Genomic DNA, 23,872 nt, shown 5'->3' with positions numbered 1-23,872 from the left:
TTTATTTTAAGGATCCTTAGGTGCACCATGTCCAGGTGGAATGTGCCAAAATGCACATCTCAATGCACACACCCGATAGATCAGGTATAACATTATAGGTCTTACTAATTAGCATATCTATCAAAGATTCCTCAGTGAGAGGCTCGAGTGAGCCCCCCTCCCCAACGAACCTTCCCTTTGGATGGGTTCTATTTTAGTTTACAAAATGTGTTCTGGAGAGGACCTTGGTGTCTGGGGCTTTCTGATCCTTAACTACGAGGCTTCTAAGAGAAGGACTTCTTTTTTTTAATAGTACATCTCTCAGCAGTTGAACAAAGGTCTAGGAGGCGGACTTAAAACTTTTAATTAGTTAAAAAATGAAAAAATGCCCTTAAAGATGAAGCATCAGTTTTGAATTCCAAATCCAGGAAGTAAGTAGATCTGTTTACAACATTTCAGCTGCTTGTGAGGGGGGGATTATAGAAGCAGGTAGATATTCCAGACAATTCTAGAAAACTAAACCATGATTTTCTCTGGTAGCAACACCCAAGAAAAGCCTGCACTACCACAGGGAATTCATTAGTTCTTGAGAGAAAGTAGTTCATTAGTTCCCAAATACTGCAGTACATTTGGAAGACTTCTGGAGTTTTTCATTGTATTTAATGACATAAAACACTGGGTTTATCACCCTCAATGAAAAAAATTAAAAGATAATCAGAAAGTAAAACTTAAACTGAGATTTCACAGAAGTATTCAGTGCAACCATGGTGACTTTTCCCTGGAAATAAAACAATCAGAAAAGAATTAGCTATTAAAGTCTGTTCAAAAGAAGCTGCTTTTAGTGACAGATGAAACAAATGGCATTTTGGTATCCCGATTCCATCAAAAATTTTTAAATGCTGAGAGAGTCAAGGGTTTGTGGCAAGTTTTTTTGATACTCAGTATTTTGACTAGGGCTCATGGTTTGACTGGTTGTTACTCAATTAAAGAAGATTAGTTTCAGGTTTTTTGTTGTGTGGCTATTATTTACTGACAGTAATTATATGTTGTTTATAAGTATGGTAACATGAGGCACATCTGAGCATGACCACAAAACAAGTCTGAGCTTGTCATCCTAAATCTTCTTGTAGTTACTAGGGGGAATTAGGCAACCTTCATGCTGTGGTTTACTGTATGTGCTTTTTAAAAGTACTTTTTTTTAAGTTTCATCTTATCCTAAGTGCCATAGGATAAGATGAAACAGTCTCTGGATGGTCCATCCTTTTGGCTGCAAAGGAGTATAGGTCCATCCAGTGTTGGTCATTCTGTAGGTGACCTGTGTAAGGCTAAGGATGATTATCTCATATATTAGAAGTAAGAGCAAATGAATCCCATCCTACCTGTGCATAGGCAAAGGATGAGGACCTTATAATTTGTGTAAATTACAAGAGATGGAAGAAATGTATTAATAGGCTTTGTGCTGCAAGGTATCACAAAATGAAGCTGTTGACTGTACAGAGAAATATTTTTACTCTGTGGACTTAGTTTTTAATCACCCTTTTAGACACTGGCAGATTTAGAGAACCATAGCCAAAACCTGCAGCCCTTCCTCAAGTAAACTCTGAGGAATACACATATTAAATTCTAATATAAATTTTGTAGGCTAAATATTTTGCTAGAATTACTAAAGTAATAAAAATAATAGTATGCATGAATTGTATTTGTGTTCATTTCAATACAGAGATTGTTTCCTTTCTAAAGTGCTATTATTTTTTAAAGCGTTATTTATTTGCAGGAAATGGATAATTTAGTGCCTTGCCCTAACTCCTTATTAAGCAGTTGAAAAATACTTCCAAAAATAATTTTAAGGGGTTTGAATTTTATTTCCTATTTTTACTGGCAATTTACAATTTATGTAGTGAGCATAAATCATTTGCAATCCTTGAATCTTATGAAAAATGCACTCAAACAGTTGAAACTAAACTTTAAGCTTTTGCATGTCTTACTATTACTACAGCTGCGCTAACATTGACTCCATCATCATCCAGAAAATTTATGTTGTCAGCTGTCACATTTAAAATCTGTAGCACAGTCCACAGTTTCCTAAATGTTTACTAAATTAGTTCAAATGTTTATGAAGAATTGAAATGTTGCATATGGTCTTAGAAGTTAGACCATTTATTAGCATCATAAAGGGCTGGGGTTTTGTTGGTTTTTGTTTGGAATTGTTTTTTTGGGTGGTTTTTTTTTGGTATATGCATAAAAACTTTAAATAACATCTGGGATACACTCTGTGAAGACACTGAGCCAAATCAGTTATGAACTGTGTGGTCAGCTAATTACTGTTCTGCATGTTTTACATGTAAAGTGACACAAAATAGTGCTGGTTTTAAATTTGCACCTTTTAATGCATAATTCAGGTACTATTAAAAATCAAAAATTATTCAGTGATTAAAAATTAAGTCTAACAGCCAGGGTTGATACAAAACGGTGGGAAATGGTAATTGGAAGAGTCACTTGGAGTGTCCCTAAAGATATCATGAATGTACATATGAAGAAAATGTTAAGTAAATTCTGATTAAGCTGGTTTCTTCGAAGTTAATGTATTCCATTAAGCTAGATTCTTTTAAGTTAATGTATTCCAAAATTTAAAAAGACACGGGAATGAATTGCAATTAGTACAGTAGAACAGTAAAGGAAGTAACGACTGGGATTTTTTCCCCCTTTTCCACAAATGGTGCTTTGGGTCCTCTGACAATGACATAAAATCAGACTACCTCCCTCTGAAACATTCAGTTCTATATAGGACGGCCTTATTCCTAATAAAAAATGAACAGGGGATATAAGCCTGAAATGTTGTAATATTTTTCCTCTACTGAAAATCCACTTCCCCATGGTCAGCAATTAAAAGCTGTATTTATGTCCCACACCTAAAAAATTTTCATGTGAATAGCCCTTTTAAGGCCATTTGTGCAAATGTGAATGCCTATGCAAATGTTTAGAGGTTCAGCGTTAGAAAAACAGATACAAATGGTTGATGTAGAATACCTCTAGAAGCATTTCCTTTACAAAGATGCTGCTTCATAAATTAAAGCACATGTAATCACACCTTAGTTCTAAACTGCTCTATGTAATTCCTTTGTTTATGTCCTATGCCTTTTAAGAATGAGTTGTATGGTACAGTTCACAGTACATAAAAGTATTTTGAAACGTATCAATATTTGACTTATATCTGTGTTTGTACAGAATTCAAATGCTGATTGATATACTTGAAATATAGCAATATTTTTTCCATGAAAAATAGATAAAAAACAAACAGTGGTGTGTTTTATTATTATTATTATTATTATTACTATTATTATTATTATTGTCATTACCACCTCTTATATTATACTATAACAAAACTAACAGGTTGCAACATATGTAATTCCTTGTTGCTTATAGGAAATAATTATTGATTCACTTTGATGCTAATACACATATTAAACAAAATATAATCAAGACTTAAAGAATTGATTTTGTCTTGTGCTAATGATATCTGGATTTATTTTGAAAAAAAAAAGACATGGAAGAACTTTTTTTTTTTTATTTTAATATACTTGTAACAATTGGTTTTGGAAACGAATAGTGAAGTCTGTTTTGTTTATAAAGACACATCCTGATTATCCAGAACTTCTGATTATCAAGGTAATAAGAATTTATAACTCAGTTCAACAATGTTCTTTTTTTTTCTTTTGTTACAGTCCATCCTGAATAACTTGAGATATTTGGATGGCCTTACAGTAGGGAATTTTTGATATGTAATTAGAAATACCATAAGATAAACTCAACAATTCAGTTTTGCAAAAATACATACAGTTCAAAGCTCTGTGTGTTTTAGGAATACAGACAAACTCAGAACTCATATTTTCTGGTATTCTGGAATACTTAGGGCTCGAATACACATGTTTTTTTACATTGCTTTAAAATGCCCATTTTAAAGACTACACTGTGTGGTTTAGCACAGTCACAATTATTCTGATAATATTGTAATTTATACTGTTATCACTTTTCTAGATGGTAAAACCAGTGTAACACCTTCATGTCACTGTAAGTGAGCCTATATTTGGGGTTATGGAAACAACAAAATGTAGATGAGCATGTAATAGACTTAGAAGCAGCACATTTTTGTATGTGAATGGTAAACAAATCTACAGGGTTACGCAGTATTAAGCCAGCTGGAATCAGTGCCCTGGAGAAGTTGACGAAGCCAGAGATTGCTGGGATGTGGGGACTTAGTGAATTTCTCTGTACTGGGAACAGGTTAAGAAAAGGATCTCAGAGCTGTTGTATTAATTCTATCATACTGGATGATTGCACTGTGTGAGGTGAGGGGTTTCCCTGAATTTATACCAACTTTTACCCAATGTTTTTGTACCTGCAGAGAGAAAATATTAATAGCAGGCCAGAAGAGCTGTTTAAAAAAAAAAAAAAAAAAAAAAAAAGAGGGATCCCTGTGGGAAGTAAAAATGATCCCCATGTCTTCTTAAAGGGTAGCGTAAATCAGATGTGAAATGTTAGTATGAAATTATAAGGTAACAATGTGATGTGTTTGCTACTATGTTACTGATTGCTCCACGGATAACTTGAGAGAGTTATTGAAAGTTAAATGGTTAAGTGGACCTTCATTATTGTAACAGTTTGGTTGTATTTTTAGAGAAGCAGCTGTTTTTTAGAACATAATTCACAATTTAACAGTGGTTTTTGGACATTCTAAAAATATTAACAAATGTTTTTTCAGTAGAAATAATTTTCACTGAGAATAGGATATATATTACTTTTAACTGGGCACTAAGTACATGGAGAGATTTTTTTCTTTCGTTGGGGGGTGTATTGGGGGGAGGTGCTTGGGGATTTTTTTTGGTTTTTTTTTAAGTGAAATGTGGAAAAAAGATCCTGGCCTTATTTACACATTTTGGACTTGGCTTGGAGATTCTGTTTCTGGAAGAATCTCCTTTCTCTCTTCTTTGTGTTTTCTCTCTCCCTACAGTAAAGATTGCCTGTTTTTAACAAATGGTTTTCTTTGCAAAGAGACAGAATAGATCAACCTTAATATTATGAATTCACCAAATGATAGGCATGTACATTTTAGCACAAACATCCAATAAAAATAAATACATCTGCAGTGAACATGGTAAATTATATGCAAACTTACACTATAATAATAAACAGGAAACAGCAGCATCTGAGTCTGCAACTGGCTTCTCAGGAGGCTTCATGCTTCCAGCTGTGGTAGCAGCTGTGGAGCTGGCTCTGGGACTCCTGCTGAAACAAGCTGACAAAGGGCTGATTACAACATGGAGTTCAGTTTCTGCTTGGATTCATTTTCCTTTAACACACTTTGGTTAAGAAGCGTTTGCTCATTTACCCTGTTTATGGTTTTATATCCTTCACTTCACAGGCATTGCACTGATGTGACTATCACCATTTCTAGTGACCTTGATTATGGGGACCTTATACTGTCTATATCATGTGTGGAACATTGAAATTTGGCATTCTGGAAGAAATTGAAAACTCTCTTCCTCTTCTTTCTCCCTCCCCATCCCCAGAGGCTGTTCAGCATTTTTGTGCAAATTATTACACAGTAAAGTTGTTGTGGGTTTTTTGTTTTTGTTTTTGCTTTTGTTTTATATGCATAGGAAACACTTTAGTAGAGGACTGAATGATACTCATCTGCAGTGAAATCTGTAGACAGATGAGAGACTGGGTAAACTCTGCCAGGTGAAACAAGTAGAAAACTTCTTTTTATCACTTTTTCTTAGAGGGAAGGATTCTGATTTCACAAAACCTGAGTGAGCAAAACAGCGTATACCTGTGTGTTGCTAAAGCAGCTGTATAGATGTGTTCACTTGAAAATCCTTCTTTCCATCTCTGGCTTCATGGGCTGTTTTCTTTTTTGTGTGCTGAAGATGTAGTTAGGCTATGTCTGGCCTTAATTCAGCGAAGATTTAAGAACATACTTAGAATTAAACACTTCCATTGCAGACTCTACTTTGTGAACTTCCAGATATTTGCTTCTGCGCTCATACTGTGGAGTGTATCTGGTGAATATTCTGAGACCGGGACAGTCTTTTTCCTTATGGTATATTTTTTTCTTTCAGTCCTGCTATCTTTTTAGAAAACAGCTGTATTCTCCAACTTAATTGAATTCACAAATTAAATCCCAGTTGCCTCTGTAATTTATTGCTCAAACTCTTTTTCCTATGCTGCTTTTCTTCACATAGAATCTTGCTTTTTCTCCTAAGAAAAATAGATAGCATATTCTTTTCCTTCTGTCCTTTCTCCTCCACTGTCAGAACAGCAGAAGTTTCTTGTCTACTTTCCATCTGTACCCCTTCCACTTGCCCCAGTGACCCCATGTTCTGTTCTTCCTCTTATTTCTTCCCTCCCTTATTCTCTTTCTTAACCTCTCACTGTCCTCTGGCTCTTTTCCACTTGCAATATAAGCAAGCATTCGCCTCTTAAAAATTGCACCTTTGACCCTACTCGGTTCTTCATATCATATCTCATTGCCTATCTCTTCTTCATTCCTAAGCTCATTGAAGGCGCTGTTTAGAATTACTGTCTGGAGACCCTCTTCTGTGATTCCCTCCTATAACTCCTACACTTTGGCTTCTGTTCTTTGCTTGCAACTGCAACAACTCTCACCAAACTCCCTGATGACCTACTCGGAAACAGTAGTCTATCCTCATTCTTCTTGATTTGTCAGTAGTGTTTGCTGCAGTTGACCAGACTGTTCTTTAAACTCGTGTCTTCTGTTGCTCTCTGTGGCTGAGTCTTGGTAATTTTCTTCTTTCCAAGCAGTTCTGCAGCATGTTCTTCAAAGTTGTTTCCCCTTTTGGAGTCACATGGGTGGAGGTTTTGGGGCTCTGATGTGGTTGTATTCTCTTGTGATTTTAATGCCCTATGGGTTCTTTCATACCCAAAACTAAAAGAAAAATATAACAGCCAAATTTATCTGCAGATAACAAGCTACCTTTGTAAAGAAACCTATTTCCTCGCACTTCCTCTTAATGGTTTGGAAACACACTAATGCAATTAGAAAGCATCCCACTCAGCACTGCCTTAATTCTAGATATCCTGGGAAATACTCAGACCAGACACGATTATCTTCCCTCTTTCACACAGACATGCATGTTTTCTCCTTTCACATGCTGGGCTCTCTGTACCCCACTAGCAGTACTCAACACTTGTCTGCATATGTTTCAGCTTGCATGTAGTTCTCTACAAATTAACTCAAATTGTGTCTCTTATTTCCGATAAGAATACAGCAAGACCTTTTCAAAAGGAATTCCACAGGGCTTCATCTTAAGCCCTGTGTTCTTCAACATCTTCATAAATGACTTGGACACAGGACTGGAGGGGATACTAAGTAAGTTTGCAAATGATACAAAACTGTGAGGAGCTGTCAACTCCCTCCAAAGCAGAGAGGCCCTGCAGAGAGATATTTACAAGTTAGAGGGCTGGGCAATCACCACCCATATGAAGGGAAAGGGCCAGATTCTGCACCTGGGGTGGGGCAGCCCTGGATGTATGGACAGACTGGGGAATGAGGTGCTGGAAAGCAGTGCCTCAGAAAGGGACCTGGCCAATGGCAAGTTGAATATGAGTGAGCAGTGCCCTGGCAGCCAGGAGGGTCAACTGTGTCCTGGGGGGCATCAGGCACAGCATCACCAGCTGGGCAAGGGAGGGGATTGTCCTGCTCTTCTCTGCACTGGGGCAGCCTCACCTTGAATATTGTGTGCAATTTTAGGTGTCACAATATAAGAAAAATAGTAAACTATTTGGGGGCATCCAAAGGAGGGCAATGGCAATAAAGATGTTGAAGGGCCTTGAGGGGAAACTGTATGAGGAGCAGCTGAGGTCTCCTGGGCTGTTCAGCCTGGAGGAGACTGAGGGGAGACCTCATTGCAGTTACAGCTTCCCTGTGAGGGGAAGAGGAGGGGCAGGCACTGATCTCCTCTCTGTGGTGACCAGTGACAGGAGCCGAGGGAATGGCCTGAAGTTGCGTCAGGGGAGGTTTAGGTTGGATATTAGAAAGAAGTTCTTCATTCAGAGGGTGGCTGGGCACTGGAACAGGCTCCCCAGGACAGTGGTCACAGCACCAAGCCTGACAGAGTTCGAGAAGCATTTGGACAATGCTCTTGGGCATGCGGTGTGACTCTTGGGGATGGTGCTGTGCAGGGCCAGGAGTTGGATTCAATGATCCTTTTGCGTCTCTTCCAGCTCAGCTTATTTTGTGATTCTGTCCTCTATTTTAGGTCCTCTATTAAAAATGCTTACCCTGATATATGTCTGGAGTGCACTTTACTCCTTTATAGCTGCATTTTAAGTATTTTGTTTTCAAATTTAATGCTATCACCACATCTCTACTTTTTATTCCAACTCATTAAGTGAAAATATTAGATAAAATTCTGCCAAGCTCATTCTTTATGAACTCTACTGAAAATTTGTTCTTTCATTCTCCACAGGACTTTGTTGTCTCTCTGGTAGGAAGTTCTTTTCCTGTCAAATTCTTCAGTAATCCCTATTTTCCCCAGTTTAATATTGAATATCAGATGCCCAGATATATTATATCTACCATATTTTCCTTGTTTAAAATGTCAGTCTAGTCGCAATGGAGTAAGTATGCAGAGTTCATAATCTCAAACAGATTTGTGTATTGTAGTAGGCAGATTCCTCAGGTCACCACATACTTTCATACCCCAGCAGGCCCAGCTGAATTATGTGAGCTCAGGCAAGTTTCTGCTCACTGGTGTGAACCACAGGGAGTATTCCATTGTTCTCTAGATACCCTTTGGCCTGCTTTTACTTTTGTTTGCCCTACTCCATTCCAGATGTCATTCATGCCACATTATCACTACCAAATGCATGTCTTCTTGATCTGACATATGTAGCCATTAGGAACCTGTAAAGATATGTAAGTAAAGGGAACATGTGCACATATGTACTGTACGTTTTGCATTTACTTAGTATTTAGTACTGTTCTTAATCACTTCATAAAAAGGGCTGTGGCTAATATTGAAAATAATTTCAGTAAGTGTATGCAGTCACTAGCTCTAGGCACTGTAGTATTATGTAAAAAGCAATCCTTTGGGTCTGAAGTTCTTCATGCTTAGTTTCATTTGAAAAACTGTGTATGCATAAAAAAAATTAAGGAAATTATCCTGAATTGCTTTTGAGTTATGTGTCACTGAAAATCAGGACAGTGTTTAACTGTTAACAGTAGCTACATTTTTATCTATAATGTAGATATGAAAATTCAGAATTTTGAAATTTAAACAGTGACATCTAAATTGGGGCTGATAGTTAATGAACTCTGTGGCCAAGTTTCAAAAACCTGGTTTTCATAATGACATATAGATAATTGAAATCATGCCTAGTAGGCATCTGGATTAAAATTATGAACAGGATGTAATGGACCCAACCACTTTTGTGGAAACAAAATTCATTTCCATTTCTTTGTCAGAGCTAATCAAGCTGGTTTTAGATTTGAGGTTTTCTTCATTTTTACTGTTGCTTCTAGTGAACCAGCACTGTACCTTCACATAAGGGATAGAATATGCTCTATGCATTGAAATATGGACATTTTTTTCACAATTTTTCTTTTGCCTGTTACTGATCCTAATATCACATTCTATCAATCAGTTTCTCCTTCAACTGCAAAGAAACAATACATCCTTTACTCCATGGATCTTGACTACATACAAACTGGCATCTATTCAATCCCTTTTGCATTATGCAGTGTATAATTTTGCATTATATCCTTCAGTGTTGAGGAAAGGGAATGATGGGAGATCAATGAAGGCTCTTGTTCTCCTATTAAGCAGTTGAGCAACCTCCCACTGGGACTGGGGCTCTGCAGACCTCTGAATCTGTTGTAAATCCTTTTACGGTCACACTTTTGATTTTGACTGGGTGTTTCTGGTTAGTTTAATCATATTCCTCATCAATTTAAGATAAGCAATTAGAAGTTTAATTAGAATTTCATGCTCTTAATTGTCATTAAAAAGAGGAAATTTAAACTGAATTCTATGCTAATAGAGCATTAGGGCTGAACAATGGAAGTTTGATTGTGGCTTTCAATTTTTGTGCTTTATGAAGCCAATAGCTGCTTAGGGACACAGTTTGGCTTCTCAGTTTCTTCTTGTCCCAAGGCATACCTAAATTACAGCTTGCAATGGAGCTATAACTCTTCTGGGGCACTGGGGCAGAAATGCCAGTACAGAGGGAAAGAGTGTGAAAGCTTCCTCATTCACCACAGTTCTGATAACTTACATCCTCATCGCAGTTCTGATGAGATGGTGGGATTGTCAGAAGTAGTTTGTGTCCATGTGTTGCTCACTATGATCTGGGTAGGTAGTAAAAGGAAGAAAGTGGTATCTTCTTCTAAATACCTTGTGAGGACAAGGCAAGGCAAAGTTTGAGCTGGATCTTGCAACTTCAGAAGGAAACACCAAGAAAAACAGTCTGCTACAACATTGTTAACTTGACTGCATTGCCAGTCCTTTACAACTTGTGACATATATTGAGCATAAGTAAAGATATAAATCGCTGTTCTGTGATCTGAAAGGAAAATTGATAAACCTTCAGTTTTCATCTGATGTAATTTTAACTTTTCATTCAAATCTTTATTCTACATTGACTGGTTTAAATATTCAAAATTATATTTAACCTATTTTTTTAATGTAACATGGATGAATACATACATATATATGTATCTATATATGTATATATATAAAACAGAACATTGTGTGTTCTTTTTATTATAGGTATGTGTCCTGTGCCTTGGGATGCCCATATGAAGGAAATGTCATACCAGAAAAAGTGGCAGAAGTAAGAGTGAATTTCTGGCTTGTCTTTTTGATGAATCAAAAATACATTTTAAAATGTCTATAAGTAATTTTCTCTAGTTAATCATAAAAAGATCTTTAATGGGTAAAATTTAAGGAAAACAAGCAAAAAACATAGCTAATGCTAAAATTTGGCACATAACCTCACTTAACCATATACAGTCAAATGTGAGAAAAATAGCATATTTTGATTGTTATAAGTCATGAGAAAAAAAATATTATGCACTATTTCCTCTAGCAAGAAGGTAAGAAATTGCTTAAGGAAATAGACTCAAGCACATATGTCAGTGAACTATGTTGTACAAGAGGGTTTCCAGCACAATTTCTTGCTTTTAAATCCATTTTATGCTGGAATAAGCATACTGTGTTGTCTTTGGGCTTCTGGTGAGGGTCATATGATTGACACATGAACCAAAACTCATCCCCAATATGACTTCTTAAATTGCTCTACTGCCATGATGGTGTAAGTTGCACCTTCCCTCCCTGCCCCTTTTTCCCATTTAGAATAACAGATAAGGAAGAAGAAATCTTAGTCCAGCCTTTTTTTCCCAGCAGAGAGATGAGTGAAACACAAGTGTAAAGTTTTGCAGGAAAGCAAAGAGGGCATCAAAGCTTAAATGGACAATAAGAAAAAAAGTGGAGCAAAAATTCCAAGAGGCTTAAGGCAGAACATGCTGGCCTTCCACCTAGAGACAGACTTGTCTTCTCTGTTACACTTAATCACATATTTCTGTTGATCTAGCAGAATATCCAAGCCATTACTTTTTAATTTGTAGCACTAGCAGCTAGTCAACAATTGTCTGATATATTATGTTTGGTGTGGGTGGTTTTCAGGTCCTGTTCTCCTGCATCTTCTTCTAGTATACACTCCAGATGGAATTTGTGATAATACTTCTCCCATAGCAGCCACACATACTCAGACTCTTTGAAAATAAAAAGCTAATTTGGAAGGTACTCAGTATTTCTAAATTTATTTGTTTTAATATGAAGTGAAGGTTAGAAATGACACAGCTTTAGTTAGAGCAGTGATGACATACTGCTTACCATGTCCCCCAACAGGCTTCTTTACATGTGTTGCTTGTTTTTTACCGACTCTCCTTGCACAGAAGAGCTCCTTCTCAGTTTGCCAGTGGGATTGCTATTTAATGTTCCAGACCTGCAAACTTTTACTCATACTGCTATTTTATTTTCTATCTTCATCCTAGTAAGTGTCTTCTTGCATACCTCTATACCACTGTGGATGTGTTTATGAATAAAAGCTACTGCATTAATTTTTTTAATTCCATCCCTGATTCAGCAAGCACTGATGTACATCTGATGAATTTTATGTAAATACATCCAGAGAATCAGCATTATCAAAATTACTGGCTGAGTTGCTAAACTCTTTCAGAGGGCTGCTGCTCTGGTCATCATCTTTTTGAGATGGGAGCATTTTGACCCCCTTGACTGTGCATTGCAATCAGCAGCTACAATTGAAAGGTTTAGGCAGTTTCTTCTGCAGTCAGTAACAGTGACCGTTTTAATTTTTTTTTAAGAAAAAGATTTTTTAACTGAAGCAAAGGCAATTAGAAGAGGTGGATTATTTCAGACTACATGCATTATTACAGACTGTTGCAGACTAAATTAATTTATGGTATATTAGATACATAACTGCCTTACACAGTTATCTAGAGTGCAAACTTCAGATGCTTTCAGACTTCTGGAATCTATCAGATATATCTGTGTGGTTCTTTTTTTAAAACAAACAAAGAAACAAACAGTTATCATATTCTAAAATAAATTGTATAGTCCTATTTTATTACTCTGCTGATTCTTGAAATGGAGTCACTGCTTAACCATTTATCATTTTGTGGTTTGAGAATTTCAAGTTTAGGCAGCTAAAGCTTGAAAGTTGTTGGAAACACTGTATAACATCCTTGAAACCAGTTGTGTAATCCATTATCTTCCTGTCATGTGCTTGGCTGTTTTTATCTTTCTGTCTGCTTATTTCTCTCCTTAGCTTCCTTTTAACCTAAAGCAGTGAATTAATTAAATTAAATATTATCCAGGACATATTCTGATCAACCTATGGAAAATGTACCTACTCGTTTGAATATTGTTGGATCATTAAAGTTTCCCTTACAGCACAAGAACTGCAGGTCTTTACATTGTTAGTTGCTTAAAATAATCTGTAACTGGATTATGACCTTTTGTATTCACTATAAGAGTATAGTTTTTGATATTATTTCCAGGAGTACGACCATTCACATGCCTAAGAGGTTGCAGTGCTGGTTCACCAATTCCCATTTTGATCAATGCTTGGTGTCAAGGCAGTGTTCTCAAGGGGAGTAGCACAAGACTCATGCATAGTAAAACTGCTCAGTGGTGCAGAACACAGCCCTGTTCAATCAACAAAGCTGCAAGCTCATAATCACATCCCAATTACATAGAAAAAACAGTGTGTTCTCTTCTCCCTCCTCCCAAAAATCCACATTGAAAACTTACAAAAACATAACAGGCTGCCTTCTACTATGGTAAAATAGCAATTTCAGTACAAAAAAACTCCCATTCAGCTTCCAAGTATGCTTATTCTTATTGAAATTAAATATAGATCTCTTTCTAAGGATCTCTTTAAGGTTAGATCATGACAAGTCAGTGATGATGCTCAGCTCGTTAGCAGTTTCACCCTCTGTTCTTCCATCTTTCAGAACTCTGTATTCAGGAAGCTGAAAAACCTAAGGACTGAGCATGAAAAAGAAGTTAATGCAATATGATTTCTAGCAGTTTATATAGTCCAAGTTGTAACTAAAATGCTCATCTAGAAAAACTCTGAATCATGAATTAAAAAGAATGGGGGGAAAATGCAGTACACTTCTTTGCCCTGATCTTAAAGAAACACTAAGGTTTGAGGTTTAACTGGATATAATCCACCACTAGCTGCAGATGATCCTTTTTTTCTTACAACAGTAGTCTAGTTAAAATGCCTGCCATGTGTTGATGATATAAAAATATGCTGTGAGATTAATCCCTTTTGCATTCCGGTGAATGTCCCTTTCTTATAACATGTGTTGAATTTATGTGTATATAAACCGGGGAATTTGACTTCAAAGCACAGTTTTACCACGTTTGCAATAGTCACAGCACTTCCGAGCCTTAAACAGGATGATCCAGACTATTTGAAGTTCTTTTTCAGCTGTTCTTTGAATTAAGTGAACAGTAATATTAATCCAGCACTTCCGAGACTTCTGGTGCAGCACTTTGTCAGCTTCCTCAGACATGCTCATAGCAATCCCACTGATGAAGTCCTGGAATTGTTTTAACAGCAGACTGCAGTGCAACTGAAGATGTCTTGGAAAAGGGTTGTATTTTTTCATTTTTAAACAGTTAATTTCTAGACTGGGATTTTGTTCCAGTGGAGTGGTCTTTTGGGATCTTTCATACACAGTAGGGAATCCTAAAGGGGACAAACATATTGAGCAGCTGAAAATAAGGAAGAACCTTTCCAAATAAATCCAACAAAAATAAGATGGGGAGTTACTGCATTCAATTCCTGAAGCAATGTTTTCAGTAAAAACATGATTTTGTAAATATCCAACAAATAAATCCAACAAAAATAAGATGGGGAGTTACTGCATTCAATTCCTGAAGCAATGTTTTCAGTAAAAACATGATTTTGTGCTTCTGAATGTGTTTCTCTCCATGAAAAAATTATGGAGCCAGACCTCCGTTCTCAGCCATGCAAAAAACTCCTCAAAGATGTAATTCCTGAAATATTTAGGGCTCTACTTACATAAGTAAGACCTATTTGTATATGGTTTTGTTGGATATTAAGAAAAATTTTAAAATTTAAGGACTAGAGTGGTAATTAAGTTGCAGTTTTGTTTTCTTAGTATTTTAATGTTTTGATTTCATGAAAAGCAAGTAAAATTAATATTTCAAGATTAGTATTGACTGCAGGATGTTAACATTTCAGTTTTCATTGATTTTTTAAGTGCCAAGAGAAAGAAAAATCAGGCTTTTTGTTAATTATTTATTATCTTAGTTGTCTCTATGTAATATGCAAACAAAAGGACAGGTCTTTACCATGTGCAGTACATGGAGAAAACCAAACAGCTGGGAAGTCTCCAGAGAGAAGAAAATGTTAGGAAAGAGCTTGACAGAAACGTAATTCATAATGTTAAATTTTTGCTTATTTGGATTCTGTGGGAGAATCAGAAAGCAAGTTTTTGATGGATTTGACTTGGTTGGCTATTCCACGTACAGAACACAGCAGAACTATAATTTTAAAATAAGAGGATCTGTGGGATGTTCTTCAATGGCAGTTTTCAAGAATGAATATAGGGTGTCTGGTAAATAGATCCACCTCAGTAGGTCAAACCTAAAACCTGTACAGAAGTATGCCCTTTATAATGTATGTTCTTGACCCTGTTTATACTCTTTTATCTTGACCTCTTGGTGTTTTTCGGTTTCTGATCAGGTATCTAAGCGGCTGTACAGTATGGGCTGTTATGAAATCTCTCTGGGAGATACAATTGGTGTGGGGACGCCTGGAAGTATGAAAAAATTGTTGGAAGCTGTTATGAAAGAAATTCCTTTGAGTGCTCTTGCTGTTCACTGTCATGACACGTATGGCCAAGCATTAGCCAATATCCTCACAGCCATACAGGTAACTTTGTTTCTCATTTTATATATACAGTAGTAGGATTCTTATTTTAATTCAATGTGCAATTTTAAAAAATCCTGCCATTAAAGAAATCATTAGAAGAGCAAAAAGGCACTCACTAAACTTTAGGAAATTATTGCTCACACATCAGATTGTCTACTGGTATTATTGCTGTTGGTTTTACCAGGAAATGTCAAACCTTATCTATTATTTACCTTCAATTCCATACAAAATCACTAAGAAACAGTGATGATTATTACATTTCACTGACATTAGATTCCAATTTTCTTTGGAACAGCTGTAAGTTTTTTTCCATTAAACTAAAACTTCAATTTTACAGATGTGTCAAATATAAAATTGAACAATGCATAATTACATCTTGATTTCAGATGGATAAATCTAAAATATTGGTAGTTATGTACACAGAATAGTCTAGATAATTTTATCATTGTTCATATGCCTTCATTATTCTTTTTTCTTTATCAATTATACCTTCCAAGTAAGATTAGCAACAACTTTATATCTTATTTAATCAGCTGTGCCTAAATAATCAGAGTTAATTTCCATAACAGATTTTTCCCCTTATGTTGACATATTTTTCAGAATAGGACACAATGCAGAAAAAACAGACTGCAAGTTCTAATGTAGCTTTTGTAAAGATATAATCTTGAGAAATATCTTAATATGCCTTCCTACGGAGAGCTACTTTTACTAAGTGTTACAGAATCAAAAACTGTTTACAAATTGTAGTCCTTTATTGTTCTATTTTATACTTAATGGCATCTTCTGTTTCCTTGAAATTCAGGCAGTCATTCTGAAGGTCAAACTTTCCTTTGTCTGACTTTTTATTTTGGTAGAGCTCATATTATGTTATTTAGATACAATTGTGTCAACAGTATTAGTGGTATAAGCCACAAGAAGGAACAAGGAAAGTTTCAATATGGGAATCTGCAGGTATTCAGTGAAATAAACAATGACAAAATCTGGTAAAAAAGGTTATAACTTTTACTCACAACATTCCCTATTCACCCTTACTCACTTTCACTGTTGCAAATGTGTGTGTATGTACCATGGGATAAATAAATTGCTAATTTCACAGTTAGCTTCAGTTGCAGATGCAATACCTAAAAGCATGAAAACCCCTGAGCATGGGAGGAGTTGGCCATAAAAATACTTGAAGCATTGTTTTTCAAATCCTTCCTTAAAATGATTGCTGTCATGGTGCCTCCTAACACTGAACAATGGCTATGATTTGTTAACTCCAGTATTTGTTGTGATTCTTGTCCCATGTTTACCTCTTGCTCCTATCTTTTTATTTAGTTCTTAAACCAAATGTGTAAAAGCTAAAGGTATAAAAAACCTCTTAGGTACCTAATGTGCAGTTTAGGATAACTAACATGCAAATTCAAGAGAGCAAAAGACTTAAAAAGAAATTCCTATGCAACCTTCTCAGATTTCTGGGAAGCCAGGGGTGCCTGAGACACACCAGAAAATTTCCCTCTGTGCTCAAGGTCTCCTACAGTACATGTCTAAAGGTGCAGTGGTTTTGGCTGAACTGAACTTGTCATAGAGTTTGCCAAAAGTCCTTGATGAAGCAGGCATTACACAGTCTCTCTGACTGGCTTTGTGCAAGCAGCTCCTTGGCTCATTTAAAGGAAAGTCCCCAGGCTTTTGGATCCTCAAACAGGTCCTGCACCTCACAGCATCGTTTCTTGTCTCTGGTCAAAAGAACAAGGCAGCTGGCAGTGAATTATAGCTAAGCAATACTCCTAAAACAGGACAATTGCAGGTCGGCTGTGTGGTGAAGTGCTAAAGCCAGTGGATCAGAGTGGCCAGGTCACTTCTAGTCCCTGCTGTTGGGCTTGCCTGTGCTTTCCTTTCTGCCAAAGATACAGGAATGGCAGAGCACTGGAATAAAACCCCTTGTCTTCAACTCAGCTTCTGTTTCCTAAACCAAACGCTTCTCAGAAACAATTCCTTTGCCTTTCCCCTTTATGGGTCTGTGTGACCGACACAGTATTTCATCAAGAGTGAAATGTGTTTGGAGAGTCATAGAAATAATAGGCTACAGTTATTGTTTGAAAACAAGTTTAAAGAACATTCAGCAGACAAATTACATTCTTCCTAAGACATCTCTGAACAACCTCGGGTTGAGTATTGTTGTATTGTATATTGTATTTCCTAAGAATTAATGAATGGCAGCTGGAAAGCCACAAATCACTCTGCACTAATTCAGGCATTGCTTCGATGGGAGATCTCCTAGGAGTGGAAAGAGTTGCTGGTGATTCAGTAAGTGATTTTTTATACAGATCACATTGTTTCATGCAGGATTATACTGCCCAGAATATTTTCTTTCATTTGGGGCTGATCCAAGGTCATTTAGAACTGACAGGCCATATCTGTATAAGAAATTAGCAGGGCAGTAGTCTTGCAATTTTAGTACTCAGTTTTATATGTGTTGTTTTAGCAAAAGGATAGGTAGTGAAAGATGGGAGAGAGATTAGCCAACTTTTAAAGCATAAGTAATTTTTTGAATTGCTGAAGTGAGTAATACAGATAGAAAGGAAATTCACTTTCTTTTATGAAAAGAGTCTGTGTAAAAATGTGAGGAACATGAGGTGATGCTTCAGAACAAACGAGTAAACATTTAAAGTAGAAACATGACTGGCTCTTGGTTACATGGCTTAATATAAAACTACCAGAGTGTAGAATTTACCAAAGAGACAATTCAGAAGATGGGAAGTGATGTGGAGATCTAGTTAGAGGTTATGGTATTTTGAGTAAAGTTACATGTGTGGGTTAGCTAATGTGACAAACACATAGTGTAGCTGAAAGAAATAGTAAAACATTTATAGGAAATTGTTACAGACCTCCAAGGAAGAGTAAAAAGATGGGTCGGGAAGCTTCTTTCTGGAGAGGCCCTGGTAAGGTAGGCCACTGATCTAAGGAGATTTGAGTTTCATTGACAATTGACTCCCATTGTTCATATAGAATGGGTATGGAAGGGAAAGTTTTTGATGGAAGCGTTAAAGAACTCTTTTCCTGTAAAGCTTGTGTAGTTGCCAGAAATAGATTTGTCTGTCTTTATAACATATATTCAAACATAAGAAAGAGTATGCTAAGAAGCAAAGAGGATATTTGTCTGGCTGTGATACCTGAATAAATGAAACAATCACATGGGAGTCCCATAGAATTTTATCAAATTCAAATTGCTATCCTAATTCATTAAAATGAACTGATCCCTACAGTACAGGGATCAAATTCTAACTTAAAGAAAACAAGTATAAAACTCTAATGACTTAGAAGGACCAAGGATTTTTACTACCTTGGGTAATCATTTTCACCTTATTGGACACAATGAGATGAATGAGAGCGATTACTTGCCAAATGAAACTAGTTTTTATTAATTCTTTCTTTTTACAGAAAACATGAATTTTGAAATAAAATCCTTACTTTAGTACCAGAAACAGAATTTAGCAAGCCTTTAATTAAAGTTTCAAGGTTCAGACTGCAAAATCCAGATTTGTGATTACAGGTTTTTATTTCAAACATTATAATATATCCCCTTATAGAGAGTTTAAAATATTTAATAATATTTTATGAATTTCTTTAAGATGCTTGAATTTTAAAGATGAAATAAACTTAAAAGAAGAACAAATCCAAATAAGACTGGCTGACTGCTTACCTCTTCCCCGCATTGCTTAACTAAATTGATTCTAGCCTCTTGGTGTATGCTGGAGACACTAACCAAACTGCATATTTTTGTGCATCCAGTTTACTTATGTGGTAAAATCTAGGTTCACTCAAAGCTACTCAGTTTTGTTCTGGCTGTTTTAACTGCCAGAACCAGGAGAGGAATCTGAGCATAGGTGCTGAAGTTCATGGTTTATTAATTTACAAGCATCATTTTGTTAGAGGAATAGAGTTCTCAACAGCCAGCAGCACGAAATGGTAGAGCCTAAGTGACTAAAAAACCCCTGTGTTTAAAATTCCCTCCTCTGTGATTTACGTGAATTTCCATGGAAAACATGAGATAAATTTTCCACCCAAAACCATCTCCTAGATGTAGCTGTCCATCTTGTCCTTTTTATTTTTCAAATACAGGATTTGGTTTTTATGGCTATTGAACTTGCTTGAAGTCACAAGCTGTCACGACCTCTTTCAGGTGCAGGTTAGAGGCCAGCTTGTTGCTGAGATCTCTTGTCCAGGAGCTGCTTCCTACTAAGGATCCTCAGCGCAGGCTCCCTCTCCTTCATTTGGCAGTGGCTTTAAACCTGAAGCTCTAGTGCTTGGCCCTTGCCCAAGCTACTCTGCAGTAGCACTGCAATTGCACTTGTACCGTCTTGTACCTCCCTGATTCTCATTCTCATCCTCATCCTCACCTGCTGGCTTGACTTACTGGCTTACCCTCAGACCTGGCTGATCTTGTCTGATCCTGGTTATTGTCTCCAGACCTGATTCCAATATTGAATCGCTGACTCAATTTCCTGGCTTTGTTTTTCTGGTGATGTTGCCACCACTGCCTAGCTGGCTGTGACTCTTGGCCCCTTGCTTGCCTTCTTTTATGGAGTAGTCTGTCCTTGCTGCTGTTTAAGACAGTCAAGTCTTTAGAGAAGGGACTGGCAACCAATAACTTGAGCTTTAAAGATGGCTTTTAATGGTGGGTAGTGGAGTGGGTGCTGAGAGTTGGCGGGTCTCATGTGCTTGGAGCTCAGCCAGAGGCTTTGTCTTGCAGAGGCAAGATATTCATACTCCGTTAAATTTAGAAAGCATTTTGTGGTGTCTGGGTGTACACAAAGCCCTAACAGTTCTCCAGTGTCAGCTCTGTTGGTAAAAAAAGACTCAAGAAAGCCTGAGAAATTGGTGTTGGTGTCTGACAGCATTTAAACATCTCTTTCAGGTGCCAGATTACGTTTGCAGACATTTTCCTCTTAAGTTTTCAGACCTGCATTTCTGTGACTGACATAAAAGAATATACCTGTAATGCCCATAATGATGAACTTCCAAATAAATATATCATATGTAAGAACATTTCTCTATTAGAAAATTCACTTAACATTTGTATCCTGCAGTCAGTTCTTTCACATTCGATTTGTCTGGCATATTTTAGTAGATACCCTACAAGGATGAGGACTCATCCTAGCTTATGCCAGGGAATGACTAGTAGTTACAGCTAGAAGCCAAGCAAGTTAGAGAAGCTAAATAAAATAGAGAAATGATAAAATAAAATAATGGTAAAATGGCATGAAGGTATGGATAGAAGTGGTGGAAGGCTGAAAGGGAAAAAGGCAAATGCATGTGTATAGTAAATCCAGATAAATTGTTTCAGGGTTTCTGTTGGTGATTTATTACCTTTTTACTGAATTACACATACAAACGTGTACAGTCACTGTTTAATCTCTTGATATAAAAAGAAGCGACAGGATAATTTTCTTGAAGTACAGTTTTACAAAACTATGTTGTAAAAAGTTATAAGCCCAATTCCTTTAGCTTAGTTTTCATGAGATTTATGTACTGATCAAGAAAGAAAAAAAAACCCCAAACAATACTGTATTATTCTTTATTTGTAAGCAATGCTCTTTTTTTATTTCCCTGGAAAGCACAATCATCCAGAGCTATAGTGCAGTACAATGAATTGACACTTCTGTTTTAAGGCAGAGAAGATAGATAAGCAACTATGAAAACATGTGAAGCCTTGCTTGTACTCATTGTGCTAGGAATTTCTCCTATAACAGTGCATACAAACTTTTTAGCTGAGGAAGCCAGTCCAGCCACATTTTTCTGTTGCACAAATCAAAAAATACTAGTTTTGGGGAGTTCAATAATAACTGACAAAATGAACTTGTAGGTATTGATCTGCCAAAATTCTTGCTTCAATAATGCATTAAATGATACTAGTATTTTGGGGTTTTTTCAGCAGTGTGATGGGGCACTCACTACCTGGCAATTAAATTATTCATATCTGATCTAAATTTTAACAGAGCAAAGAATAGTCATGACAGTTCAGTTAAAATTTCAACACAGTCTTACAGACTATTTTTCTAAGCTAATAGGGAGGTACTGTATGGAATTAAGGAGGTACAGGAGACAGGAGGCATAGCATCTTGGCTTGGCTTTTTCTTTTTTTTTTTACTTTATTCGTAAAACAGAAATAAGGCTTATCTCTTAGTTTGTGAAATGCTAGAAAAAAACCAGAGGAAGATCATCAGACCAGTACAAATAGTTTTTATGAAGATTTAAAACTAATTTTTGAAATTGGAATTTAAAAACAGAATAGATTTCAAGTTTTGTGTAGAATGTAATTTTTAGATTAAAAAAGCTAAGGTATCTGAATAAGCAAATGATCAAAATACATACATGCCTAATCAAATTATCTGAGCCTGTAACCTTCCATTTCTTTTACCCTGCACAACTTGGCACTCTGAAGACATTATGTAGCACAATGTGAGCATAGGAGAGACTTGCCATATGAAGCATGCACATATTTGGGAATATTGAAAAAAAAATCAATATTTTTGAGGAATAGCATAGAAATGGAAAGGCTTCAGCGCACCTCACAAATTTGCTTTTCTCTGCTGTTTACAAATATATGCCAGGAAGCTGCAGAAGACTTAACAGAGATCTCCAGAAACTAATTTCAAGGTTCAGATAGGGAAAAGTTACAAAAAAATTCAGCTTGACTGAGAATAGCTGTACAGAATTCAGGAAGGACTGGTCATGCTTCAGTATTTTGCTGGAATTCTTTGAGGCAATCACTGCCAAAGAAGACAAAGGATGTACAATGGCCATCATATGCTTTGATTTTTCAGAAAACAGTTTGAAGTGTTCAGCACTGGAAGTTAATATTAAGGTGTGGAGGCATGTAATAAGTGGAAAGTTGGCTAAATGGCAGGAAAAAAATGGAATTATGAAATGGAATTTCTTTAAGCTGGAAAGCACCCATCAGCAGGGTTGTGGGTATATTGTTTTGTGGGTCCTAGGTTTTCCTGCTTAAATGAATACTTTGCGGTACCATAATGCTCATGTTAAGGGCAATTGTTTTAACTTGTAGAAATTAAATTTTTTCAAAGTTCAGATTTCCATTGTGAGAAACAGGATAGCTAGCACAATTTCTAAGTGGAAATCTGTGTAATATTCTAAAACATGCAAAAGAAAATATTTGAGATCAAACATAAGAGAATGGGAATACACATAATTTTAGGTAATGCAAGAAACTTTATTACAACATGCATGTTCTTTTAAATAAGGGTATTCCTAGATTTCTACTTTTGGATTTTTATAAGAATTAAATTATCCTGGGAACTTACTAGGTATTTTCTGGGTTTGAAAGTACAAACAGTACTTCTGAATTATTTGTTAGCAAACTAGGAGAAGTGTTGGCAGTAAAATAAAATTCTTTAGAAAACATCAATTTGCCTTTTTTTGTTTCTGTTTCCTTTTATTCTCCCTTCCCTGTGGAAATGACATAGCACCTAGCTAAAGCTAGCACTTAAAAAAGCAGATGTTGGAGACAAAAAAGTACGTGATATTAGGAAAGAATGTGAGTAGAACTGTTTGAGATTGAAAGCTAACAAGACAGGTGAATAGGACTCTATTTGAAAGCAGATAAGTTGGGGGGGAAATGGCAGGTGAATTATGAAAGAGTACCAGGCTGCGAAGTACACATTTTCTTCCTCTGAAGAGAACTTAAAAAGAGGGTGTCTACTTTGAGAAAGTAGAAAAAAACTTACCTTTGATCGAATAATATTGCTACTGTGAGCAGTCAGCTAGTTACTATTGTAAGTGAAAAAATGTACTGCACAAATGAATAAATCAGACCTACATATGGGAAGAAAATGAAAACATAGGTGTTCATGCTCAAAATCTGACAGATGTTTTCCAGTATTTTGTCTCTCTCCTCTTTTTTTTTTAAATACATACTGGTTTTATGTTGTTGCCTGTAATATCAGCAAGATAAGAAATCAAGCAAATGAACTGGCAGCTCTACTCGTGCTCTTTTCTCAGATCAGTACAAAAGAATTAGCAACCCTAGTTTTACTCTTCTCTCAGATCAGTACAAAAGAATTGGAAACTGTATTTTTATTGCTTTCTGCTGCTTTTTGCAGAATGTGCATAGTATGCAATTTCTGACCAGCTGAATGTTTTTGACCCCTTTCTTTATGCTTCAGAAAAACTTGACAGTCTGAGAGTCGACAAATAAATTAATCATTGCTATTATTCTAACTGTTACAGTATAATTGGGGAAGAAATTAAATGGTAGGCTTTGTTTTAAGATTCTTATCATTTGAACATTTTAGGATAGGAAGGGGAATATATTTGTTATTGTATATTGAAATAGCAGTGAGAGTTCCTGAGGCAAAGATTTGTTTACATGCATATA

General features: G+C 36.2%; 1 protein-coding gene across 2 annotated transcripts in view; it reads left to right on the top strand.

Annotated features, from left to right (window-relative positions):
* The window catches only part of HMGCLL1 (3-hydroxymethyl-3-methylglutaryl-CoA lyase like 1), a 77,900-nt gene that overhangs the window by 32,512 nt on the left and 21,516 nt on the right, over nt 1–23,872 (top strand). The window contains exons 6-8 of one of the 2 annotated variants that reach the window (XM_048297926.1): nt 10,770–10,833; nt 15,307–15,495; nt 20,393–22,899. In XM_048297926.1, coding sequence (XP_048153883.1) covers nt 10,770–10,833; nt 15,307–15,495; nt 20,393–20,455 — 316 coding nt within the window. In that variant the 3' untranslated portion in view covers nt 20,456–22,899. Of the gene's footprint in view, nt 1–10,769; nt 10,834–15,306; nt 15,496–20,392; nt 22,900–23,872 lie in introns of those variants that run through there. The other variant, XM_048297925.1, reaches the window with a different exon arrangement.

Source organism: Corvus hawaiiensis, chromosome 3 (genome assembly GCF_020740725.1).
Source record: "Corvus hawaiiensis isolate bCorHaw1 chromosome 3, bCorHaw1.pri.cur, whole genome shotgun sequence".
NCBI lineage: Eukaryota > Metazoa > Chordata > Aves > Passeriformes > Corvidae > Corvus > Corvus hawaiiensis.
Note: the sequence above shows the minus strand (reverse complement) of the source record. Positions and strands in the feature narration are given on the sequence as shown.